Source organism: Brassica napus, chromosome A7 (assembly GCF_020379485.1).
Source record: "Brassica napus cultivar Da-Ae chromosome A7, Da-Ae, whole genome shotgun sequence".
Lineage (NCBI taxonomy): Eukaryota > Viridiplantae > Streptophyta > Magnoliopsida > Brassicales > Brassicaceae > Brassica > Brassica napus.
In genome coordinates, this window is record NC_063440.1 from 22,562,743 (window position 1) to 22,587,439 (window position 24,697).

Below are 24,697 nucleotides of genomic sequence, written 5' to 3' on the forward strand. Positions count from 1 at the left end.
GTGGGATTTAGGGTATTTGGTTAATTAGGGTAAAAGTCTAGTACATGACGTGTAATTTCCCTTGCTAATTTAACATATACATAGTGTAGTATTTTTAGACCATCTGATAATTAAATCAATATGTACTATACTATTTCGTCTATTCCATTTTATTTATATTTTCATTTGCATAATAGTGTATGATGGAAGAGTGTTCACATGCGTAACTTATAATTTTGTTTCATCTTGTCTAATATTCTATTGAAACATCTGATTTTTGGAAGCAACTTTTAATTGTCCACAAATAAACAAAATCTATTTTCGAATAAAACATTCTATTTAAATTAAAATGTAGTATACCATTTGAAATGTTCTATTCAATTTTTATTATAAGTATTTCAAATTTTAATTTTATTTAAAATATTATAAGTATATTGTATTTTATAATTAGGTTTATGGTTTATTAATTATGATTTAGGATTTAGTATTGAAGGGAGATGAGAGTTAAGATTTATAGAGTTTTTATACAATGTAACTATCAAATCACAATAGATTCTATATGATTTTTATATGATGTTCAAATATATTAATCTAAATGTAAATAGAATAGAACATATATTATGTACTATTTATATAGAGTCTACTTTGTTTCTTCTCTATAACAATTATCATGCATTGTGGTTTCACCATATGTTCCACCGTCTTTAGTTTAAAAAACAGAGCTTTTATATGTGGTGATTAATTGAGTGATGGTATTTTATATGTTTAATTTGATTTTAGTTTTTATCTTGGCAAAAAATCTACAACTCATTACAATCACCCTTTATTCTATGGGCTATATATTTTATAAAATAATAATTAAAAACAAATTTATATTTATTTTATAATAACAATTTATTATTGATGATTTTTTTTGTATTTTTAATTAATAAAATAAAAGATCGTATCGTGAGTAACGTGTTATTAATGCGCCAGCGAGATACCGGAGAAACAGTTAACAGGATCACATGGGATCGTGAAGTATAACTGTATCTTTAACCGATCCACACAACACAAGATGCACATGATCAAACCATCTTTATAATTAAACCAAACTAATGAATAATTATTAAAATAAAAAAATCGATTAAACCTTACAATTAAGAAATTAAAATCCCTAATTAATCCATAAGATTAAAAAACCAAAGGAAAAACAAAGATTAATCCAGTTTAATCGATAAAACCTAAAACTAAAAATTGAATATATACAAAAAAAAAAGGAAACGATTCCTCGCCGTTAAGTCAAGCAGTAGCTCTGCCGTTCATCATCATCTTCTTAAACTCTTCAAAGTTAACACAACCGTCACCGTCAGCATCAACTTTGCTAATGATCCTCTTGCAATCCTCAAGGGAACACTTCTCGCCGAGATTCTTCATCACCGAGTGAAGCTCGTTCACAGAGATCCGTCCGTTACCATCCAAATCGTACAGATCAAACGCTTCCTTCAGATCTCGAATATCGCCACCGTCTTCGATTTGGAACAGAGCGACGAACTCGTCCATGTCGATGTATCCGTTACCGTCGAGATCGAACTCCTTCATCATCAACGTCGTTTCTTCCGGCGACGCCGTGGGACTGAGAGCTCCGATCACGTCTTTGAGCTCGTCGATGGAGATTTTTCCGTCTCCGTTTTTGTCGAAGCGCTGGAATACTGCTCGGATGTCTTCCATCGATCCTAAGCAATATCTTCCGCTCTTCGACATTGCAACAGAGAGAGAGAAAAACTGAGAGAGAGGAGAAGAAGGTAGTTTGTTATATATAGGGGAGTGACGAATGATAACGCGGTTTTGAAATCGCGTTAAAGATTGCGTGGGATAGAGTACAGAGTATTAATTCTGATTTTTTAATATGACTTTAACTATACTATATTAGTAAGATTTCCTGTTTCGGTTGTGATTTTATGTCAACAGGATATTTTTTAACTTAAATTTCTATATACAGGATTCTCTTTAGATTCTATGACATTTTCTCTTGATAGCACATTCTATTTTTAAATCTTTAAGGTTCTGATTATAGTAAATATATCTTAGATAAAGATAGTGATATATCAGATCTTTTATGTTAAGTTGAATATATTTTAGTTAATATACAAGATTTGTTTAGATTCTGCGAAATTTTTGGTATTTTATATCATTTAAATGATTTTGATTATGATTTATTGCCAATATAATATCTTTTTAGTTTAAATTCTAGTATACATAATTCTGTTTCGATTCTAAGAGCATTTTCCTATTAAACTCTTGATAATTCATCATTTATAATTCAGATATAGTAAATAATCGTAAGATAATAATATATTAGATTTTTATGTCAATGTGATATCTTTTGATTTAAAATTAGTATATTTTTTTTTACATCGGATTTAAAATTAGTATATAAAAATCATTATTAGACTCTTTATTACATAAGTACTGGATTATTGATTTGAAAATATTTCATTTAAAAAATTTCCCCTTACATTAAAATTTTGTAAAAAAAATTAATATATCAACTTATTAAATTATAAAAATCTATCAAATAATATTTGATGAGATATAATGGCAAATTTTAGTTAAAATTAATGAATAAAATACCGGATTTTATTATAGTATTTGAATTTTTAACGTAAGATATTCATATGTAAAGAAATAAAATATTCAATATTATTTTTAGTTTTAACATTCACAAATACGAAACTTTGTAAATGAGATGTCACATCAATCCTGAGAAACCCCATAATCTCAAGTCCGCTGAATCTTATTATCTACATAAGAACAAATTATCATACGAAACACATGAGATAATTAGTTTATTGCTTGGAGGATTTCAAGGCGATCTTTTATCAACAAACCTATATGTTTGAGTTTGACATTATCCAATATATACACCACACTATCAATTTACTCCACCCTTCTCTCAAGCCCCAGCTTCCTAAGAAAATGCTTTCATTTGACGCTTAATGAATGTTAGTTATTATGTGACATCGCAAAATCAGCAAATCAGTTTGTGGCATTGTGAATTAGGTATATGTCGTAGTTCGTGTAATTGGGCCCTCTTCCCGCAGAAAGTTTTTTTTGGCAATACACGAAAGCTACCAATATCAAAAAAAACATGCCAACAAAGAAAAAAACCCACAAAATAAAAAGATATTCGTCAACCAATAATGTCTGTTAAAACCTTGCAAACTACTAAGCTCAATCAACAACAGATCGATTTTTTTTCTAGATAATAAAAGGTTAATATCACCACCACTTTTCTTAGTTTTTTTCTTAGCTTACCATATATATATAAATCACTTAGCCATCATAATCTTGACAAACTCCTCGTAGTTAATCTGACCATCTCCATCAACATCAGCTTCACGGACCATCTCCTCAACTTCTTCATCAGTAAGCTTCTCGCCTAGATTCGTCATGACATGGCGGAGCTCTGCAGCGGATATGAATCCGTTCTGGTCTTTGTCGAACACCCTGAAAGCTTCTTTGAGCTCTTCCTCCGAGTCCGTGTCTTTCATCTTTTTAGCCATGAGGTTTAGGAACTCAGGGAAGTCAATGGTGCCGTTGCCGTCCGCGTCCACCTCGTTGATCATGTCCTGGAGCTCAGCTTCTGTTGGGTTCTGTCCTAGGGACCGCATCACTGTCCCCAGCTCCTTGGTGGTGATGCAACCTGTTCCCAAATAATACAAGCAAGTACGAAATAGTCAGATTGATATACATATGAAACATAAATGAAAACTAAGTCTTGTGAAACCAAAGAGAGATAATATATTCACTAAGCCAAGGATCCGCATTCAACACAACGCAGCTTCTAAAGAAACATCATTGATAGAACAATCAAGAAAGATAAAACATGAAGCAATAAACAAGTAAACATAATCAACCAAATCTAGCACAAACGAGACTTAAATCAATCGATTCAATCACAGAGGCTCTCGGTCAAATAAGCAATGAAGGGAAACCACACGAATCAGAGATCAAACACAGCAAAACTAGAGGCGATATCACCAAATCACACGAATCAGAGTATATAAGATATGAATCTGAGGACGATTAAAGCATCGATCGTAACAGCGAGAGAGAGGAGGATGAGAAGAGACGAACCATCGCCGTCCTTGTCGAAGAGGCTGAAAGCTTCCTTGAACTCGGAGATCTGTTCGTCCGTTAGCTGATCCGCCATTTCTTCGATCGATTTTGGGTTCTCGCTTCAGAGACGACGAAATGCTCTTTTTTTCTTTTCTCCGAAGCTGTGAAACAAATATCTCAGCAAACCGACAAAAACAAATATACGATGACAAGGAGAAAAAGTTAAAAAGGAAAGTAATAATTTTAAAAGCTATGAAATTGTACACTAGTATTATGTGGACCTTGTTCATCTTCACTGTAACTTTTCAGTATATATAGTCTTTTTCTGTTGACAAAAAAAAACTATATACGTGTAGTCTTTTATTTTACATGAAATGTATTTAATATAATCGTAATAGTTAAGACGTACAATTTAGTATTAAATTTTGATTGGATTCCATTATTATGATAAAATATCCATTTTAATAATAACCAATCAAAAACAGAATGCAAAGTTTGAAATTTCAAATTTTCGTCTATATAACCATTATATTTAACATTTTTCATTATTTTATATTTGTTTACCATTTTTCTAAAAAAGTTATCGGTAAATACTGTAAAATCTTTAAGTGATAACTTTTAAAAACACTAATATTTTAATTAAGTTTTATACTGTAATTTTAAGTTCGAGTTAAAAATATTCATGATATCTTTAAGGTTTAGACTTGCTATAGTAGACTCCCTAATCCTTAGCAATCCCAATGCAAAATCTACATGGTTTTTGTGGTGGCATGAAGGAACCACCAATCCTTTGACATCAGAAGTCTCTCCGAGTTAAATTGTTGCTTGATTGTATCCTGAATCTTCTTATTTGTCCCTTACTCAGTAGCGTGTACTTCCACTGGTTGCAAATTTGCAATTGTGTCTTCTCCATATCTTTGATTTGCATTAGTTGTGCCTCATAATTAAGTTGGCTACTCTCGCCAGATGGTTGTCCTTCATCAAGATTGTTGTGTCAATTTGCTGGTTAGCGAGATGAAGAGAGTAAGAGACTATGTAGCCAAATGTAAAATTTGTAAGCTCTTAGTCTCCATATCTGGAGTTTGAGAGAAAATCTTGAATCCATGCTTCAAGCTGCTGCAGTTAGTATAAAACTTTTGGAAGTCATCATGGAAAAATTCCAATTAAAATAGCTTCCAATACACATTATCTGAATCTTTACTGTCAAAGAAATTTGGTTATTCACATAAAACTGAACTCTTATCCACACATAGTTGGTTCGACAATCTAACTAAACTTGGAGCCAATACTTTTGACTGTTTTTTTTGTGTATGATGATATGATGCTAGAAGATGGTAGGTAAGTTATTTATCTGGATAAACAATAGCTTGGTCGGGGACCATGAGAAACCTTTGGTCGATCTTGGTCGAGGACCATGAGGGACAGTCAGGTCGAGCTTGCTCGATCGAAGACCATAAGGAAGATGAGGGACCTTCCGGTCGAGCTTTGTTGATGACCATGAGTCCATGACTGACCTTCGGTCAAGTGGTTTTAAGCCGTATGTTGGCTTCATGCCATATGATCTCTGGATCATAAGTGATCTTGGGGTTAGAATGTTAGAAATGTTTAGAAATAACTAAGTATTCGAAAATAGCTGTGTGGATGAAAAATTACTAAATATGAAAATGAAAACAGATTAAGAGATGGTTAAAATGAATCTTATAGCTTGTCAAAGCTGTTCGTTATACTGTGTTGCATGTGAATGGTAGTGACTACTGAACGCGCTATCACTAAGTAATTGTAATTCATGCCGTTTTTGTGTTGCAAGTGAAGATCAATTGTTTGGACTCGAGCAAGAGATCATTGAAACCAATGAGAATTGAGTGTTATGAACTTGGATGTATTTTATTATTATTGTACTATATAGGCTTCCAGTATTTAGCATTAAATTATTTAGTAAAGTCTTGTAAGATTTTACTTTAGAATTTTCAATGGATTTTTTGAAATTTTTTGATCGAGGTGTTTCAAAAACATTTTGATTTATTATAGTAACTTTAAAATGCTGATCCCACCAAGAAGAGAAAAGAAAACACAAAAATATAAGATGATGAACATATCAAAAACATTGTAGACATTTGGTTTGATTGTAACTCTTTGCAAATGTGTATTTGAGAAAGAAAAAAAAAAGAGTCAGAACTAATTAGTCTAGTTTTCCAAAATTGATTATGACCCTCATCATCTCGTGGTCGTGGGCTCTGGTCTTGTCCCTCTTTTAGCATTTAACAACCGCTTTACCAACTAATCTTTCTGTATTAACAAGAACTCATTGCTCTAACAATTATTCAAACAATTAATTAATACCCAATTATCGTCTTCCAACTGTAAGCCTAACAATTATTCAAAATAATTAATATATTCACAATTATCTTCCCCCTCCACTCTTTTTCTTTGCTCCAACATCACATCAACATCAAACAATACACTGACGATTTAATTCATCTTTCTTCTTCTTGAAACTTTTCTTTCATTTTATTAATGCAAAGAGTGCTTTTAAGCAAAAGCTTTAAAGAATCAACTTTTCATTTTTGAAAAATCAAAAGAGAAAACTTGTCATTTTCTTTCTGCCTCCTTTTTCTTTTGTTCTTGTTTTCTGGGTAATTTGATTTGTTATCTTCAGATCTCTTCAGTAATCAAAACCCATTTTGACAAAGAAAAAAAAAGAAAAGAAATGATTCTTGATTTGGGTTTTGCATGTTTCCTCTCTGGTCGAACCAGAGAGAGCTCTCATGAGCATAACAAAGCTTGGCTTTTGGAGGAAACAAGACCAACGTTTATTGAGTCAGACCCATATTCAGGACAGTCGTCATTTAGGTTTAGTCTTTGCTCACAGGTGGAGCTGGAAAAGATGAGAAGGGAGCAACCATCATCGTCTTTTCAAGTGTCTGAAGGATCAGCGACGGTTCTTCTGGTTAACGAGGTTAAGGAGACAGATAAACCGACGGTTGAGATGAATTGGTCGACGGCTCTTTCACTTGAGAAGAGCATTTCTCCAGTGACCAATACCTTGATCCGGTTTAGCTACAGTGAAATTGTCACCGCCACTCGCAATTTCTCAAAAGGTAAAAGCCTAAACCCCTAAACATATGACAACACACCTACTTGAAAGTTGATGAGTTTTGAACAAAAAAAAAAAAAAAAAAGTTGATGAGTTTTGTGATTCTCTGTTGTAATTTTGGTTAGGGAGAGTGTTGGGAAGAGGAGCTTGTAGCTATGTATATAGGGGCAGAATGGGGATTTGGCGAAAAGCCTTGGCTATCAAAAGACTTGACAAAGAAGATACAGAATCTCCAAAGTCATTTTGCAGAGAGTTGATGATTGCAAGCTCTCTTCAGTGCCCTAACATTGTGCCTCTTCTAGGGTTTTGTATCGATCCTGAACAAGGGCTTTTCTTGGTGTACAAGTATGTCTCTGGTGGCAGCCTCGAACACTATTTACACGGTACCTACCCTTCAAGCTGATCTTCTCTCTTTCCACAATCACTAGATTGCAAGTTGTGTTAGAGATTTGATGGGTTTTTTTGCTCCATTTCCTAATTTAGATAAGAAAAAGAAGAAGAGAGGTGTTAAGGTTCCCTTTTGTTTGCCTTGGTCAACAAGGTACAAGATCGCCTTAGGCATTGCAGATGCCATAGCGTATTTACATAACGGCACTGAGCAATGCGTTGTGCACAGAGACATCAAACCCTCCAACATTCTTCTTTCCTCAAACAAAAAGCCAAAGGTAAAGAGACTTAAACCACTCCTAGCAGTCCTTGATCAGTGTTCTGTTTAACCACAATTTCTATATTTTGGTTCTTTCAGTTGTGTGATTTTGGGTTGGCGACATGGACAGCTGCACCATCGGTTCCTTTCCTGTGTAAGACCGTGAAAGGAACATTCGGGTATCTAGCTTGAAAACCTTTAAGATCCAATAAAGTCATTACTACTATATATGGAAATAAAAAGTAATGCAAACATTTTGGGAAACTTGTTGTAGTTATCTAGCTCCAGAGTATTTTCAACACGGCAAGATATCAGACAAGACAGATGTGTACGCGTTTGGAGTTGTGTTACTTGAGCTAATAACGGGTCGAAAGCCAATTGAAGTAAGAAGACCATCTGGTGAAGAAAATTTGGTAGTTTGGGTAAGTGTCTTGTTATCTTTTATTTTTTGATAACTACTAGTAAACCAAACCTATTGACTTGTAGCAACTTAAATTCCACAAGCTTCCCCACTAACTTATTTCTAAATCTGGTAAATTAAATCCTAATTTCCAACCAAATGCCATTTAATTTGTGACATTAGCCTGCTAAATTCAGGTTTCGGTCAAGCTTGGTTGAACTACAAATTATGGTTCAACTGTTCATGGTTCAACAGAATCTATATATATATATATATATATATATTTTTTTTTTTTTTTTTTTTTTTAATATCATGGGGTTCGAAACCCCATCATGTAATATTAGTTTCGTCCAAGTAGTCACTGGAACCGGGTCTACGACCAAAGTACCTGTCAAATACATGAACGTTCAAGTGTAGTTAAACTTGTGTAATAACCGTTTTTTTGGCAGGCGAAACCGTTGTTACGTAGAGGGATGGAGGCTATAGAGGAGTTGCTAGATCCAAGGCTGACATGTACTAGAAAGAACTCGGTTGCAATGGAGCGTATGATCCAAGCAGCAAGAGTATGTGTGACCGATGAGGAGTCACGTAGACCTGGAATGAAAGAGATTGTTTCGATTTTGAAAGGAGGTGAAAGCAGGAGAGTAGAGCTAAGGACGTTTTCAAGCAGGACAAAGTCAAATCTTTCGAGTTTAATGGACTGTTATCCACAGTTGCAACGGACAAAATCTGAGATGAAGAGTCATCTTGCTCTTGCCATGCTCGGAGTAACAGAGTTTGAAGATGATGATGATAATGATAATGTTCTTTTGTAGGGAAGGTAAAATAGATACTCGCAAGAACTAAAAAAAAGAGATTTTTTTGTGTCACTGTAAATGTTTTAAACTTAATTACTTCTTTATAAATATAATTTAGGAAAATGCAAAGAAATAGTTTTTTTCTTTTAAATACCTCTTGACTTGACAAAACAGGCTAGTTTAGTTAGCTGCTAGCATAGTAACAATTTGAGAATACACTAATAACATACAGCTATGTTACAAGAAACAACCAATACAGATTTGATGAACAAAAATCTGAATCTTTCTCATTTTTGTTTTTTATTTAGACGACGGCTTTGAGTAGGGCCTCAAGCACAGCTTCTTTAGTAGGAAGTGCCGGTATTGCACCTCTCTCCTTCACCGTTAAGGCACCACACGCATTCGCAAACATTAGAGCTTCTCTCAGTCTTTCTTCGTCCTGAGTCAAACAATGAGAGCATAACAAATGTGATGACTCTGACTAAGAACAAAGCTTTGAAACTGCTATTCTAATAACTCTAGGCTATAGCCCTCACTAATTGCTCTCAAACCAACTCAACACTACTACATCCACTCCTAGGCTGATTACTATAGCTTTTTTTTTTGAAACACATGCTGATTACTATAGCTTAAACTTCGTCTTAGCTTATCAAACGCTCATAAAAACCCCAAATGACAAGTGTCAAAGTTTACCTGAAGCAATGAGAGATCACATGCTAGTTGAGATAGTATTCCAGCAACAAACGCATCTCCAGCACCTGTCGTGTCCACTACTTCCACCTTCAACCCATGCACTCTCCCGCTAAAATCCTGTAAATTGAAAAACATTTTAAAAAAAAAAAAACACCATTAACCTTGAGTAGTCAAGACTAAGGCTACGTAGTTTAGTTTGGATATCAAAACCAAAAGAAGGAGAGGGAGAGGGGAGAGGGACTCTTAACAACCTTTGTGTAGTACCGACAACCTTCAGGACCTTCAGTAACAAGGAGTAGTTTCAGCTTAGGATGGAACAACTTCCTGACGACAGAATCATCATAAGGATCTTCTCCTTTCGTTAGAAACTCAATCTCCTCTTCGCTGATCTTAATAATATCAGCAGTATCCCAAACACTGAGGATTTCATCCCTAGCGTTGTCAGCAGAAGGCCACAAGGGGAGCCTAAGGTTAGGGTCATACGAAAGAATCACACCAGCTTCCTTAGCCGCCTTCGCTGCTGCTATGTGAGCTGACTTGCACGGCTCCGTGATCAGACTTATCGAACCGTAATGGAATATCTTCGCCTGGCCACACACAAGACTCAAAATGATTGATTTTCATAAAAAGCAACAACTAAAAAAATGTTTATAGTTAGTTAACCTTTTTAATCAAATCCAAATCAAGCTCAGACTCTTCTAACAACATGTCGGCGCTGGGGTTGCGATAGAACATGAACTCACGTTCGCCTTCATTTGTCAGAGTGACGAAAGCTAGAGCAGTTCTGGCTCCAGGATCGAAACGCATGCCTTCATTGTTCACGTTGTTGTCCTTGAGGATGTTTGCAAGCATGTAACCAAACTCATCTTCACCAACCTGTTAGCACAAACAACATATAGTTCAAGAAAAAATCAAAACAGGAAACGCAGTTTGGTCGTGCCACCTCACCTTGCCAATGAAAGCTGAAGAGCCACCGAGACGAGCGATACCAACGGCGACATTAGCAGGGGCGCCACCTGGAGCCTTTTTGAAAGCTGGTGCTTGGGCCAGAGAAAGCCCACTTGTGGTTGGTACGAAGTCGATAAGCATTTCTCCGAAACAGACCACAGAGGGAGATTCTTGCGTTGAGCCATCACTAGCAAAGGCTCTTCCTTTTTAAACATTAAAGATTTAAACTTTGTTCAGTAACATTATAAGTTAGATCCAGAAGATTTTCTTTAGGGACAATTCTAGTGATTATTTTTTAAAATCATTTCCAGGAAAAGAAACCGAAACGCGAAAAAATTTATAAAGTGAAGAAAAGGTTAACCTTTGAGATTAGATCGTGAAAGAGAGAGGAGGGGAGGAGAAGAGAGTCCTGAAGAAGAAGAAGCTTTGATGGAGAGACGACACTTTGAGGTTAATGCGTGAGGAGGAGTTGATCGGAAAGTAGGAGCGGAGAAGGAGAACGTAGAAGTAGTGGCTTGGAGAGCCATTGTCGGAGAGATTCGGAAGATGCGTTTTGGAGACGCGTTCTTGTTTTTTTTTTAATGCGTTTAAGAGGAATCTGAGAGGGAGCGGAGGAACCGAAGGCAATGATTGACGTTCTAAATTTGGAACGAGGAGTTAATGTTTTTTTGTCTCTGTTAGTTAATTTTCAGTCTTGTGTTTAGTAAGAGAGAGTTATTTAGCTAAACAGCTTTTTAAAATTAATTGCCGACGACAAAAATTGAAAAAAATATGTCTTGACGTACTTTTATTTTCTCTATTTACACTTTTACATACCCTGGTGTGAGGTATTTTGATGTGATTTACCAAAAAAAATATTTTAACTAAACAGATCTAAAAATCAAAATTTGAGCTAAACACTTCTTTTCTTCTCCACAGCAATTATCATTCTTTTTATTCTCTCCCTATTTTTTCGCCATAATTCTCCAAACTACGATTTTTTCTTTTTTTTTCCACCGCAATTCTCTAGCCCGTCAAAGATTTCATCGAGTAACCGTAATCAGCGGTCATGTATAGAATTCGCTTTCTTCCTGCACCCATCTGAGAAACAAATTGTTGATTCTAACCTCATCCACTATAACTCAGCCATGACTACAACCATCTTAATCCTAAGATTAGAAGCTCAGAGTATAAAGAACTAAATTATGAAAAAAAATTGCAATAATTATGAAATTTTTTTTTTCTTAATTTGATATTTATTTTCCTAATTTGATCTCCTGTTTGACTGATTTGGTAGTGTTTTCTCTATTTAGAAATTTTGTTTATGTGATCTTTACAACTTTTTTTTTACAACCATTGTTTTTTTTTGCTAGATTATAACCATTGTTTTGAACCCAAAAAGTAATCTTGCCAACATAGTGAGATTTCATCAAGATTTGGTTCCCTACCAAATAGTTTTGGTAATTGTTTATCTTATGAAAATATTTTTAACCAAAGAAAAAAGCTTACAAAGCTACTGACAATTTATTTGTTTCGACATAATTTGATCAGTTTCTCGAATTTGGCTAGTTTAATACCATAAATCACTATCTTAATTGTACTCTAAGGGATTATTGACAGTTTAATTTAAAATGAGTTAGTTTATATTTAGGGTTGGAGATTTTAAAATTCGTAAGGAATTTTTCATATTTGCAGAAAATTTTGAATAGTTCTCAAAATACTTTGCTATTGTGATTTTTTCATCATAAAAAAAGATTTGGTGATTTATGATTTGAAAGAATTTTTCCCTTATTAAATTTAATATTAATAAAAATTGTTCAAAATTCCAAATTATACCAAAATTTAGTTTGAATTATTTGGTAAGTGACTTCACGTAAACTTTTAGTGCATAGAATATATCTTATGATTGATCAAAAAAAAAAAGAATATATCTTATGAAAATGGTATTTGATAAAATTGAACGGGTGTGTTCAATAAAAAAAAAAGATAAAATTGAACGGGTCTTTCTTTCTTCGTTTGAACATTCATATATGCCACACACACAAGAAATTCTAATCATGGAGGAGAACAAGTTCAGAAGCTGTCCCACACACACAAAAAAAAATTGGATTATTTTTCTTATCTTGATATTGCTATGACCCAATCTTTGACATTTTGAACCTTTAATGTCATTTTGAAGATATGGCCCAATCTTTGACATTTTGAACCTTCAATGTCATTTTGAAGAAGCAAGCTTTGTCTTTCAGTCTTGAGATGGAAATGGAGTGGCAAATATAGTAGCAAAGGAATGTCTTTCATTCTTGAATTATGCTTCCTTAGTTGTATCTATAGTGTCAAATTGGGTTAAAACACAAATACAACAGGATAATTCTTTGTAATCTTCTATTAAAAAGGTTGTGAGGGCAAGTTGATATCAGAATTTTGCTAGACTCCAAGAAAACGAGTGGTAAAACCTGAAAAGGTGTTCCTCCGACAGGGATTGAAGTCATATGTCAACTAATAGTTTCAAATCGATGAAATGTATCTTTCTAATATTTTCCTATTAGATTCAAAATCGATGAATATTTATCTATCATGTAGGTTATTTCCTATTAATATAATGACATTTTGTCTTTTATTTATCACTTTAATTTTTTTTTATCTTATTACTTTTATATTTTAATTATTAGTATTAGTTGGGTCTTAAATTTTATTATCAGAATTAGGTTTTGGATTTATATAAGTAGTGACACCATGACTTTGTATTACTAAATACAAAGAGATATCTTTTTCAATTTTTGTTACAACTACAACTGAGGTTAAAATGAATTTTGAACATTAACAAACTATATGAGATACTGTTCAGAAAAAAACTAACTAACTAAATGAGATTTTTCGTTTCTACCTTCCGGTACTTTTATTTTTATTTTTTGTTGAAAGAGTTTACTGCACTATTTTTTGTTCTGAACTTATAATATGGTTTCGACCGACTTATGAGATTTTTATCAATTTGATTATTATTATGATCAGAATACACTACGTGTTCTTCCGAAAAGAGAAATATATATATATATATATATACTACGTGCTTATTAATGAATTAATCTCATTTAGTAAGGTCGTATACTTTAGACACTGCCTATTAAATAAGTTTGGGTTTAACATGTAAGAAACTATCCGTCTTGCTGAATTTGAGCCTTTGGGTTTTAGCCGAGTGTTGTCCACAAAAAAAAAAGGGTTATAGCCGGCTTTGTGATCCTTGATCCGTATTTGGTCGGTCCACAATGAATTTTGTTTTTTGCTAAAAAGGTCGGTCCACAATGTCCTTAAATAAAAAATAAATTATTAATAACTAAGTTGTTTTTTCTCTAGCAAATTAACAAATATACTTCTTTATAATGTATAGTAGAAAATCTATAAATTTCTCTATAAATTAGTTAATATGATTCCAATACAAATAAAAATTTATAAATATATGATTCCAATACAAATAAAATTTAATAATTAATATATATGTACATAAATATAATTATTGTTTATTTTTATTCGCAGCTAAATGCATCTTTACTTTTTTAAAACATTTCAAAATATTTTGATGTTATTTTATCATTTCACACATTAAAATGCATCTATATTTTAAACAAGCCTGGAAAAAATCAAATCAATATTTCAGTAAAGGCACTAATCCATTCCAGTATCAAAATACTATTTTCAGCTTATATAGGGCTCGAAACTAAAACAAACTAGATTAATAGATATGTAGTATATGTTGACCAAAAAAGATATGCAGTATATTACTCCAAAGTCGACGTGTCGATAAAAGAAATGAAAGTAAGAAGCAGCTTCGGGGGGAAATGAATCATCGAAACAATTGCAATACAAATGGGAATCAAAAAGACGTGCAGATTAGCGGCAGATACGGCGATGCTTTTGCTTCTATGTTCTCTGTTTCTCTTAATTAATAAACATTTTGTAGTTATATAAGTCTGAGTTCATTAATTTCACCTTACTGCCAGCTAACAATCCCGATGAATTACTCATAAATAAAGTAATATACAGCACTTTCATTTACATTCATTCATTCTGTTTTTATCACTCTATAAGATAATGATGTAGTATATGATATGAGATCCATACGTTTCCTCGATATCTAGATTTTTCTCTATACTAAATTATAAATTAATTCGTAAGTTTAAGTGTTAATCATGTGCATTTTTACAGTGGCTAATTGTATTTGATGACAAATTTTCCACCACTTTATTACCAAAACACCGAACTGCTAAACTGTTTGCAATAAATAACTTATTGATAACACCAAGATTAATTGTTTAACGTTTGGAGTTTGTTATAAATGGTACAGACTCGATTCAATTGATTTAAAACTTTTTGAGGTAGATATTCTGTTTATAGTACAATCATATACGATAATTGCAAGTAAAAAAAAAGAAATTTTAGGATTTAATTTCCTTTTATGTGAAATTATGTAAATATATATATATGACAACTAAATTGAAAAGTTCATACTAATTAACCCTTAGGAAATAATTTAAAATTATTTTCAGAAGACATTTCAAATTTCAGTTAACCAAATATAAGGAATAAATAAACCGTGGTGAGTCATGTTGGTTAGCCAAAAATGTACTAAGTTTTACTATATTAAAAAATCTCAAATGGTTTCAAATAATTAGAGCAAAAAAAACTTAGTGTCTGTATAAAAAAGTATAGTTAATAGGAGCAGAGAACATAACAAGTGTGGTTAAGTAGGACGAAATCGAAAAAAAATGGGTGAAAGAAACGCAACAAAGCTATATTTATGTGTGTGTAGATGTTTTTGTCGTGTGTCTCGACTGCTGATATCGGTGTTTACCAAAGGTAATTGTTTTTAGGTGGAATAGTTAAAGAATGGATGATAAGTATGCACTCGTTAGGGATATAGAGAGTATTTATTTTCGTTGTCAATCTGTTGATATGCTTTCTAAACGGGTTAACTTTACCTTCTCTCCCGATTTTTCATTGTTTGCCGATTTAGATAAAAGCACCCAGTTAATAGGTTCGTAGCCGAGTTAAGAGTCTTAAGACGCATCCCGTCTGTCGCAACACATATTCATTCACATTTTCTTTTCCTTTGAAAGAAAAGGGAGACATTCGGGCCTATGTTAAAAGGGTCGGAATAACTCCAATATAAGTAAATAACACACACGTTTAGTTACCCCCAAGACCTATATGCGTTTTCGGCATGCAACCACTCCAATATTGCTGTCGAAGTTAAGGACAATGTACATAAAAATTAAATATGTCTAGCTCTAGATTTAAGAACTATAACATTCATGACTTCAAAGCTTTTAAGTGATATATAAAAAAAATGAATTTAAATATTGGCTTTGATTTAATGCCAGCTTCTTTTTCTAATCAGTTGTCAAATTGCATAATTTCTTTTTTTAATCCTTAAATACGTCACCAGTTTAAATATAATATTAGACATAACCACTTATATAAACGTTTATCATAACATAACTACACAAGAACATTGTCTCTCTTTGCTTACCAATAGATAAACTTGAAAACCACCCACAAAGAAAACCAACCAAACCACTCATCAAAACCTTATTAGTGTCTAATGGCACTCCTGAATGACCATCCCAACGAGCCTAATTACATCGCAAAACAAAACTCCTCCTCATCCGAAGATCTCTCATCACCGGAGAATTATGGATTGGCTTCTAGCAGTAGCACGATGAATTCAGATCATCAACAAAATCATCAAGGGATTGTGTTTTACCCTTCCGGCGAATCTGTTGAAAATCACAACTCTTTGTTAGATTTCAACGGATCATCATTTCTTAACTTCGACAACAACAATCATCATGAGAGCTTTCCTCATCCAACCATAAGTTGCGGTGGTGGCTTCTCTTTTTTGGAAGGAAACAACATGAGCTACGGCTTCACAAATTGGAGTCAGCACCATATGGATATTATTAGCCCTAGACCTATTGAAACTCCGGGGATAAATCAAGGCCACAAAGAATGGTTATACTCCGATTCAACTGCTGTGACCACTGGTTCTAGAGATGAGTCTCTCTCGCCTAAATCCGCTGGAAACAAACGTTCTTATACGGTAATTACAAGCACATATTAACCCCCGGAGCTTTTGTGAATATTTATGTATAAAAGCTTACTTATATGTTATCACTGAATTATGAATAGGGAGAGAGCATTCAACCACCCTCAAAGAAACCGAGGAGCGGCGCTAACGGGAAAGCCAAGCCTAAGCCAATAACTCCACCTAAAGATCCACAAAGCCTAGCCGCCAAGGTTTGCTTTCTTTACTTTTACAGTCGTTTGTATAAAACCCAAGAATGCCAATTATTCGATATTTGTTAACTCATATGTTATTATATGTCTTTCAGAACCGAAGAGAAAGGATAAGTGAACGTCTCAAGATATTGCAAGAACTTGTGCCCAATGGCACCAAGGTACACATCCATCAAATTGATATTTTATGTCAAACTTATATACAGTTATTAAATTAAGTGTTTTGATAATGAGGGGTATTATTTCTTGAAGGTTGATCTGGTGACGATGTTAGAGAAGGCTATTAGTTATGTCAAGTTTCTTCAGTTACAAGTTAAGGTGTATTGATTATGACAAACATCCCTCAAAAAATATTACACGAGATTGATTGATATATATGTAAACCTACTAAGTTTTGTGTATTGTAAGTAACGTATAACGTTAATCTCAATATTTGTTAGGTACTTGCGACCGATGAGTTTTGGCCAGCACAAGGAGGAAAAGCTCCAGACATTTCTCAAGTTAGAGACGCCATTGATGCCATCCTCTCTTCATCACAAAGAGACAAGAATTCGACTCCAATCACCAATAAATGAAGACTCATAATAAAGAATTACTTAACATTAATTACGCTGTAATAATATCGGGGAAAACAATGATTCTCTCGATAACTTCCACGTACAATCCTAAGATTATGTAATGTTAATTATGTGAAAAAACCGAGAAGTTCTTTTTTTTCTTGCTTAAAAAAAACGAAAAGTTCTTAATGCATTTATATCGAAGGGAAGACAAGAGGCACTGAAATCACCTTGATCAGCTCGTACTGGCTACACACGAGGATGGAATCTATAACTAGTACTAAATTACTAATATATGTAAACATGTATCTTCTCTTTTCTGCATTTTTGGTATTTTTAGTATACGGAATACATATCTTGTAATGGAATTTTTTTTTTTTTTGAACAACTATCTTGTAATGGAATTTAAATTCCAAGAAATGAGTAATAAAATTCTCACTTTTGGATTTTTCTTGGGCCTTCACTTTTAGAGAATCTATCTGTTTTGTCACCGTAGTCTATTTGAATTTTAACTTATGTGCTGTTGAACAAAAAAAAAACTTATGTGCTTTTCGATCATGAGCGAAATGCTAATCTATTTCAAGTTTTTTTTAACAAAGAAAAAAAATTGAAATAGAGATACTACTATTATAAAATGCACTTCTACTTTTCAAGTTAGAGACATAGAGAGGGATATCTTTTTTTAACTTAGATTGGGTATATATTACTTCCACTTTTTCATCAGCTCCTTGGATTGTTAAAACAACTGGCACATTTAACAACACAATTTTTTTTGATATATAGACGTATATATACGTAGACTTTGTGTTCAAGAAAAATATTTTCTATCAAACTTTCTATTAATATATTAAAATCTTTTATTAATACTGCGATAATATTTTAATTTGATTATCAAATAGGGTTCGTGAATTATAATCGCAATCACGAAATATAAACTAATAATTATGCTTCTTGTTTCTGATTTTGCGTTCAAGATTTTGAATTAATTATGACTAGTTTAAACGCTAAATTTCGGATGAAGATGTAAAAGTTTGTGAATGCGAATAATTACGCTTTCAAACGTTCATAAGTGATTTACAAGGTTGACAGAATAATTAGAATGGATGCATTACAAGATGCTTATAATTACATCAATTACCTTTCAATAATAAATTAACAGTATTAATATATTATATAATTAGAAAAATATCAGAATATTATATAATTATATTTCTTAAAGATATTTTGTTTCATTTATATATATATGCATATATATATATATATTAATGACTAAAAACTTTATAGAATATTTTGTTTAAAGTTCTTATTATAATGTTGCTTTGTGAATATAAACCATAAAACATAAAATTTATTTATATTTTCTATTTATAAGCTTTCAATTTTTATTTTTACTTTTATTCTTTTAATAAACTAAGTTTTATTGTTTATCTACTTGTAATCATCCATAACCATATAAGCGATAAAGAGAAACAATAAAAAAGATATATAAAAAATAAAGAGAACCAATTTTTCGTTTTGAGAAGTTTTGAACGGTATATAAAACGGTTTATAACGTTTTGTAATTTTGTAAAATGCCAACAACCCCCGCAAAACCTATTTAATTCTAACCGACATACTTAAAGCTCGCGATTTGGCAGCCAAGGTCAACATGTAGGTTAGGGATACGTGTTTGATTAAATTATTAACATTATTTTTTGAACTGATATTTAAATGCAAGTCCAAAACATTGTTTAATTAGTATACATGATTAGCCACATGGATAATCACACTTTAAGCGATGTACTTGTATGTATGTACTTCCGAGCTCCATCAAGTGAATAAGACAAACGAACTTATTGGAAGTCCAAAATTTATCTGTTTCTTAGTCAAAAATAATTATAAACAAAAAAAAAATTATTTTGCGTGTATCAATATTATATATCTAGAATACATATGTATAATAGCCAATATCATAATTCATTTTATAGAAGATATGAAACTATTAATTTTATAAGAAAATCATTTATTAATTCTGGGTTGAAAACACACAAAAGGGAAAAAGGGTAAAATATCAACATCGACTGATATTTTATTATTTGAAAAAATCATGAACTATTAAAGATACCTCTATATATGAATCATGTAGTAGCTGAAGGTGCTCTTACAGCTTTAACCTATCTCAGATCCACAATCTTCATTACCAATCCTCACTTTAGTCTGCAAAACAAAGAAGAAGGAGAAATGTAGATATACGGCTTATTGACTTCACACAGCCAGATCAGAAAATAAACACTAATCGACACGAAGAAACATCATGATCAACTTGGAGAAAACAACAAAATCGACACACTTAATTTAAATATTGGATATTCAAGTTACAAAAAAAAAATTAATTGGATATTCTCATCGGTTTATACAGTATTATTGATTTTCACTGTCATTGAAAATATAAAAAATATTTTTGATACAATGTTTTTTTTAAATATGCATCTTTATAAAACAAAGGGGGTATTTTTTTCTAGTTTTTAATGTCAAACCTCAGTATTACAATACATTTTTGAGATAATGGATTTGATTGGTATGTAGAGTATTTCCACAACCCAATTTCTTTCTGAATCATAAATCTCTAACAATCATGCTTTGTAAAAAAATTTAAAGCTACATATTTTTTTTTCTTTTTCTTTTTGCTGTAGAAAGCAAAACTGCTAAAAGATTATATATTAGCTATATAAATTTTACAAGTAAATCATTAAATCCTTTGAAATCTACGGTCAATATTATACAGTTAAAATATTTATAGTGACAACAAAAAAACTATAGCTTTAATTTTACAACAAAAAATAGAAAGCTAGAACTCTTTTCAATCAAACCCAATAACATTTTAGCTATTGATTGTTGTGTATTTGGGTCATAATCATCGGGACCAATTTTAGATCTCAGTTATAAATTTGATTAGATTATTGAAATCGAATTGCATACCATATTTTAAAAAAATTAAAAACTAATTGACAATTAATATATTAACGTATATTTTTTAGTATTAAAAATATTTTGAAATATCTACATTATTTAGGAAATGGTATTGAAAGTTACTAGACCATAATGTTAAGCTAGTCAATTTTTTTTAACGCTGATTTATTATGATATTACAATTATGATATAAGAAATATTACATACACGACTCGACAACCGACAATACTTTATGTCTTATGAAAACCTACGCCTAACTGCATCATCTGAGTAGTCCTATTAAGATCCACGTCTGATCAGATTTACTTACACCATGTTAAAGATCTCTTGTAAGCCTTTTTTCCATAGTCTGCATAATTGTTTAATAAATCGCTCTCTCCGAAACTTGAAACTGAATTTTCTGTAATTTGTAAAAAATTGCATAGTGTGGAATTCGAACCCCAGACCTGAGTGTAGAACCTTTTAAACCTTAACTGCTAATCAATTAGGAAAACTAAAAAAAGACCTTATAATAGCCAAACTTTTACTGTTTCCTCAGTTCTTATGAGATGACATTTTAAGATTATGTACAAAAACTTAAAACACATTGAAGTTTTTTCTAAACAAAAATATTATTATTTTCTAATTTTAATTTAGTTAATCAAAATGAAGTACATAATACACGAAAAGTAAATTACATGAAAATTTAATAAATTGTATACTGAAAATTAAATTAGAATTTTAAAAATCTCTAACATGTCAAGTATTAAAAACAGAAAATGGTAGTTTTATAAGAATACATTTAAATTATCAATTGAATGGTTTTGAGGATATACTAGAGAATCCTCCTAGTAGAATTGTCAACAAAATCTTGTTTTAGGAAACAAAGTTTAATGAGTTGAGTCGGATTCGCAGGTGAGGCGTTGTAGGCGCAGTTCCTTGCATTTGCATAGGGCTTCCCTAAGTGCGAGTGCTTCAGCGATCAGTGGTGAAGCAACATAGAAGCATAGAAGCAGTGAGCTCCGAAGTCCGAGCGCTCCGCATTTTTGGTGATAGTCCAGTCTAGCCCTGCACATCTTATGTCTTCTCTCCATGCTGCATCTGTCTGGACCTTGTAGCAATTTGTCAGTGTTGGTTCTCCTACGACGTGTTGTCCCTTCCCTGAAACAGGCAATCAAGACGAAGAAGCCTCCACCTGAAATCTATGGAATCCTTACGGACGTTCTCAAATTGATACCCTGTTTCGCGGTGATCCAATTCAAATGGATACCAAGAGGAAAAAACAAAGAGGCTGATGCCTTAGCAAAGCATGCTCTTTTAGCTGTTTCAAATGTAATGAACTCTGCCCGTTTAGGGCTCTAAGATTAAATGAAAGTTGGTGTTAAAAAAAAAAAGGAAACAAAGTTTAATGGTTAATAAACTCTTCTTTATTGTTTGGATGTCTCCATTAGTAAGAACGACTCTCAGATACTCCATTCACAACTTCTTTATTGTTAAATTTAAAATTTAGCAAAACGTAATGAAATATGACAAGCTATATTGTCATGACAGTTGCCTATGAATGATTTTGTGAGCCATATCTGGGTTGACTAGAGACAAGTGTTGCATTATTGGAGTAAATAATCAAAGAAAAATAAAATATCTATACTTATTCTTAAAGTTTTACCTATAAAATAGAAACAATATTTTATTACCTATTGAGACAAAATATACAAAACATATTCACGCTGATTTGCTGAATTTTTCTACTCCATAATCTCAGTTTCATCATCCTAGTTTTATATTTACTTCGAATTTACCAATAATACATGTTTTGTGCTGTTTCAATCAATCATTATAACAGCATAGCTGTCAGATTTATTTTTCTCTCGCATCAATTGATTCTTTAGTTTAATTCTCTCTTCAAAATAGTTTATCTAATTTAACATTTTTCAAATGTACTTTAAAAAATCTCAACATATTAGTTTAGAGGTTGATTTATTCCTTTAATATAGTGTTATATTTTTGATTTGTTATGAAATAATATCTTATGTCTTATATATATATATATATATATATATATATATATATATATATATATATATATTTTTTTTGTACCTAAAAATTATATTTAAAATAATATCAAATTATGTCATTTGGTTACAAAAGCATCTTTATCAAAAATATTTTAAAAGGTTTCTTAAAATAATAAATAAAGAATAATAATATAACAGATTCATATAATATATTTTTATATATTATTATTTGTTTAACTTTTATAACTTTATTGAAATATTACAGATAGAGAGATGTTTTAAGTGTTCATATTAATGTTTTGGCTTTCCAAAAACACGTCAATCCCCAATCGATCAACCTTTTAAACTCAGCCGTAAATATGATGATTGTCTATGTTCTCTACCCTTCCAGCCGTAAATATTTATGTATGTCACTATATGAAAGGGGTTGAAAACTCTACCTCCCCAAGTCGTATCCTACACATCGAATCACAAAAAAAAAAGTGTCATTAAGAGAATGGCAGACTGTATATGGTATCATAAAGTGTGTTTATTTTATGTAACCGTATCCTACATATCGAATCACAAATAATGTGTCATTAAGAGAATGGCAGACTGTATATGGTATCATAAAGTGTGTTTATTTAATGTACAACTATGAGTCTATGATTAATAATACAAGAGGATCCACGTGCACACTGATTTCATTAATATAACGTGAGGTTCGCATTCTCTAGTTTTTTTTTGGTAAAAATGTAAAGAAAAGTCGTATTCTCTAGTTGGAGACGAGAGCTTGTTTTAATATAACCGGTGTTCCTTTTCAAAAGAAAGAAAACGTGAGGCTCGCATTAAAATACTAGTAAAAATCAGTTTTTCCTTTTCCTAATCGCGGGTTTTGTTTGTCATTATCGTTGTTTTGGGCTTCCTATATTTTTTTTTTGTTTATTTTAGTGAACGAAAAATTCCAAGACTGCAGCTTTATCTTATCAGCTTGATGTGGATTATTAAGCTTGTTTTTTTAATGGGGTTATCAGATTTTTTGGAGACTTAGTTTATAAGAATACATATATATATTTTATAACGAAACAACACCAAAACATGATTGAAAATTTCGTTGTTTATAAACTTTCTATATACAGTATTTGTTGTTCAACGAAGTTAATGCCTACTCTTATTAAGAAAAAAAAGAAAAACGAAGTTAATATCTGTTTCAGTAAATACAACCAGTACGCCTTTTTCGATCTAAAAACTAAGAGGGGACCACTATGGATAATTAGGTGTTGTATATAATTAGATTCACATGGCTAATCGCATAACAATCATAGTATATGTTAATAGTCCCGATTAATGTGAATGGTCCAAATATTTTAAATTTCTTTCTGTAGTTATTGCTGTCATTAAGAGCATTTATAGGGTGTTCAAAAAAAAAGAGCATTTATAGTTCCCAAACCTTCCCGATTCCTTTTATGGAGATTTCTTGCCTCCTTTACTTTTTTTGAGGAAAATATATATAAAAATTTTAATCATTTTTAAATTATGTGTGTCAATCTTTCACATAATATTGTTTCAGTTTTATTAATGTCTTCTAAGGGACACTTTTTTACTTGTAATTCGCATCATTGCATCTTTTAAAATTGGACATATTTGTCTGGTTTTCTGGTTTAGGGTTAAAATATGTTCTTGTTTGATAGTATAATTAGAAAATTGTGTCATTCTAATAGCTTAGTAAATTTGATTGCTGAATTTTGTTGTTGTATAGTATCACTTTTTCGTTTTCCTTTTTTAATGTGTACAAATGTTTTTTTTTGTGGTTCAAATTACAGCGTGAGAGCTAGCTAGAGTTCAAAGTGATTGGGATGTGTGTTACACAGCTTCCAACCGATGTAAATCCGTAGGGTTGCGACAATCCGACAAAATCCTTCCGAACATGAACATATATTCACATATCAAGCTATTAGAATTGCATGTTTTTATTTGTATAAAGGAAATTAAGGGACATTGAATAAAAAATAAAAGGAAATTAAGGGAAAGGCCAACTGTATTCATTTCTTACAAATGTACTATGGTCAAAATTATTCATTCTTCTACGGGGAGCCTTTTTGTTTTATTTCACTTATCTTCCTTTTTCTAAATAAAATTACAAAAATCGGAGGGTGTAATATGAGTTTCATAGTGAGGACTGAGCACAGGGGCAATTACTAAAGAATTTTGAACTTTCCAGCCTTACACAACCATCAAATCATGGAGTTGTTGTATGTGAAAACATTCAGTTCAGTAACTGCTCTTTTAC

The 24,697-nt window shown here is 32.0% G+C and overlaps 5 protein-coding genes across 6 annotated transcripts; 2 read left to right on the forward strand and 3 right to left on the reverse strand.

Moving 5' to 3' along the window:
• Positions 1–1,043: 1,043 nt before the first annotated feature.
• LOC106357116 (calcium-binding protein CML24) lies at positions 1,044–1,950 on the reverse strand. Its single transcript, XM_013796798.3, has one exon. The coding sequence runs from the start codon at positions 1,720–1,722 to the stop codon at positions 1,261–1,263; it is 462 nt and encodes a 153-aa protein (XP_013652252.1). The 5' UTR covers positions 1,723–1,950; the 3' UTR covers positions 1,044–1,260.
• A 1,176-nt stretch (positions 1,951–3,126) lies between these two features.
• LOC106353876 (calmodulin-1) lies at positions 3,127–4,353 on the reverse strand. Its single transcript, XM_013793696.3, has 2 exons — positions 4,099–4,353; positions 3,127–3,664 (listed from the first exon to the last, which is right to left on the reverse strand). Exons 1-2 carry the CDS (start codon positions 4,172–4,174, stop codon positions 3,291–3,293), a joined length of 450 nt encoding a protein of 149 aa, XP_013649150.1. The 5' UTR covers positions 4,175–4,353; the 3' UTR covers positions 3,127–3,290.
• A 1,888-nt stretch (positions 4,354–6,241) lies between these two features.
• LOC106353878 (probable serine/threonine-protein kinase PBL7) lies at positions 6,242–9,465 on the forward strand. The gene is made up of 6 exons (XM_022689093.2): positions 6,242–7,178; positions 7,300–7,557; positions 7,658–7,839; positions 7,920–7,999; positions 8,095–8,242; positions 8,670–9,465. The coding sequence occupies exons 1-6, from the start codon at positions 6,788–6,790 to the stop codon at positions 9,033–9,035; spliced, it is 1,425 nt and encodes a 474-aa protein (XP_022544814.2). The 5' UTR covers positions 6,242–6,787; the 3' UTR covers positions 9,036–9,465.
• Positions 9,141–11,343, reverse strand: LOC106353877 (probable fructokinase-6, chloroplastic). The gene is made up of 6 exons (XM_013793697.3): positions 11,020–11,343; positions 10,659–10,861; positions 10,374–10,586; positions 9,962–10,297; positions 9,711–9,827; positions 9,141–9,456 (listed from the first exon to the last, which is right to left on the reverse strand). The coding sequence occupies exons 1-6, from the start codon at positions 11,183–11,185 to the stop codon at positions 9,322–9,324; spliced, it is 1,170 nt and encodes a 389-aa protein (XP_013649151.2). The 5' UTR covers positions 11,186–11,343; the 3' UTR covers positions 9,141–9,321.
• A 4,452-nt stretch (positions 11,344–15,795) lies between these two features.
• Positions 15,796–17,860, forward strand: LOC106357117 (transcription factor RHD6-like). Of its 2 annotated transcripts, none has more exons than XM_048735963.1 (5): positions 15,796–16,731; positions 16,821–16,928; positions 17,024–17,089; positions 17,181–17,240; positions 17,369–17,860. In XM_048735963.1, the coding sequence occupies exons 1-5, from the start codon at positions 16,234–16,236 to the stop codon at positions 17,501–17,503; spliced, it is 867 nt and encodes a 288-aa protein (XP_048591920.1). In that variant the 5' UTR covers positions 15,796–16,233; the 3' UTR covers positions 17,504–17,860. The 2 variants fall into 2 exon arrangements, with proteins under 2 accessions (XP_048591920.1, XP_013652253.2); XM_013796799.3 differs by having other exon boundaries at positions 15,807–16,731; positions 17,181–17,246.
• The last annotated feature ends 6,837 nt before the right edge of the window (positions 17,861–24,697 follow it).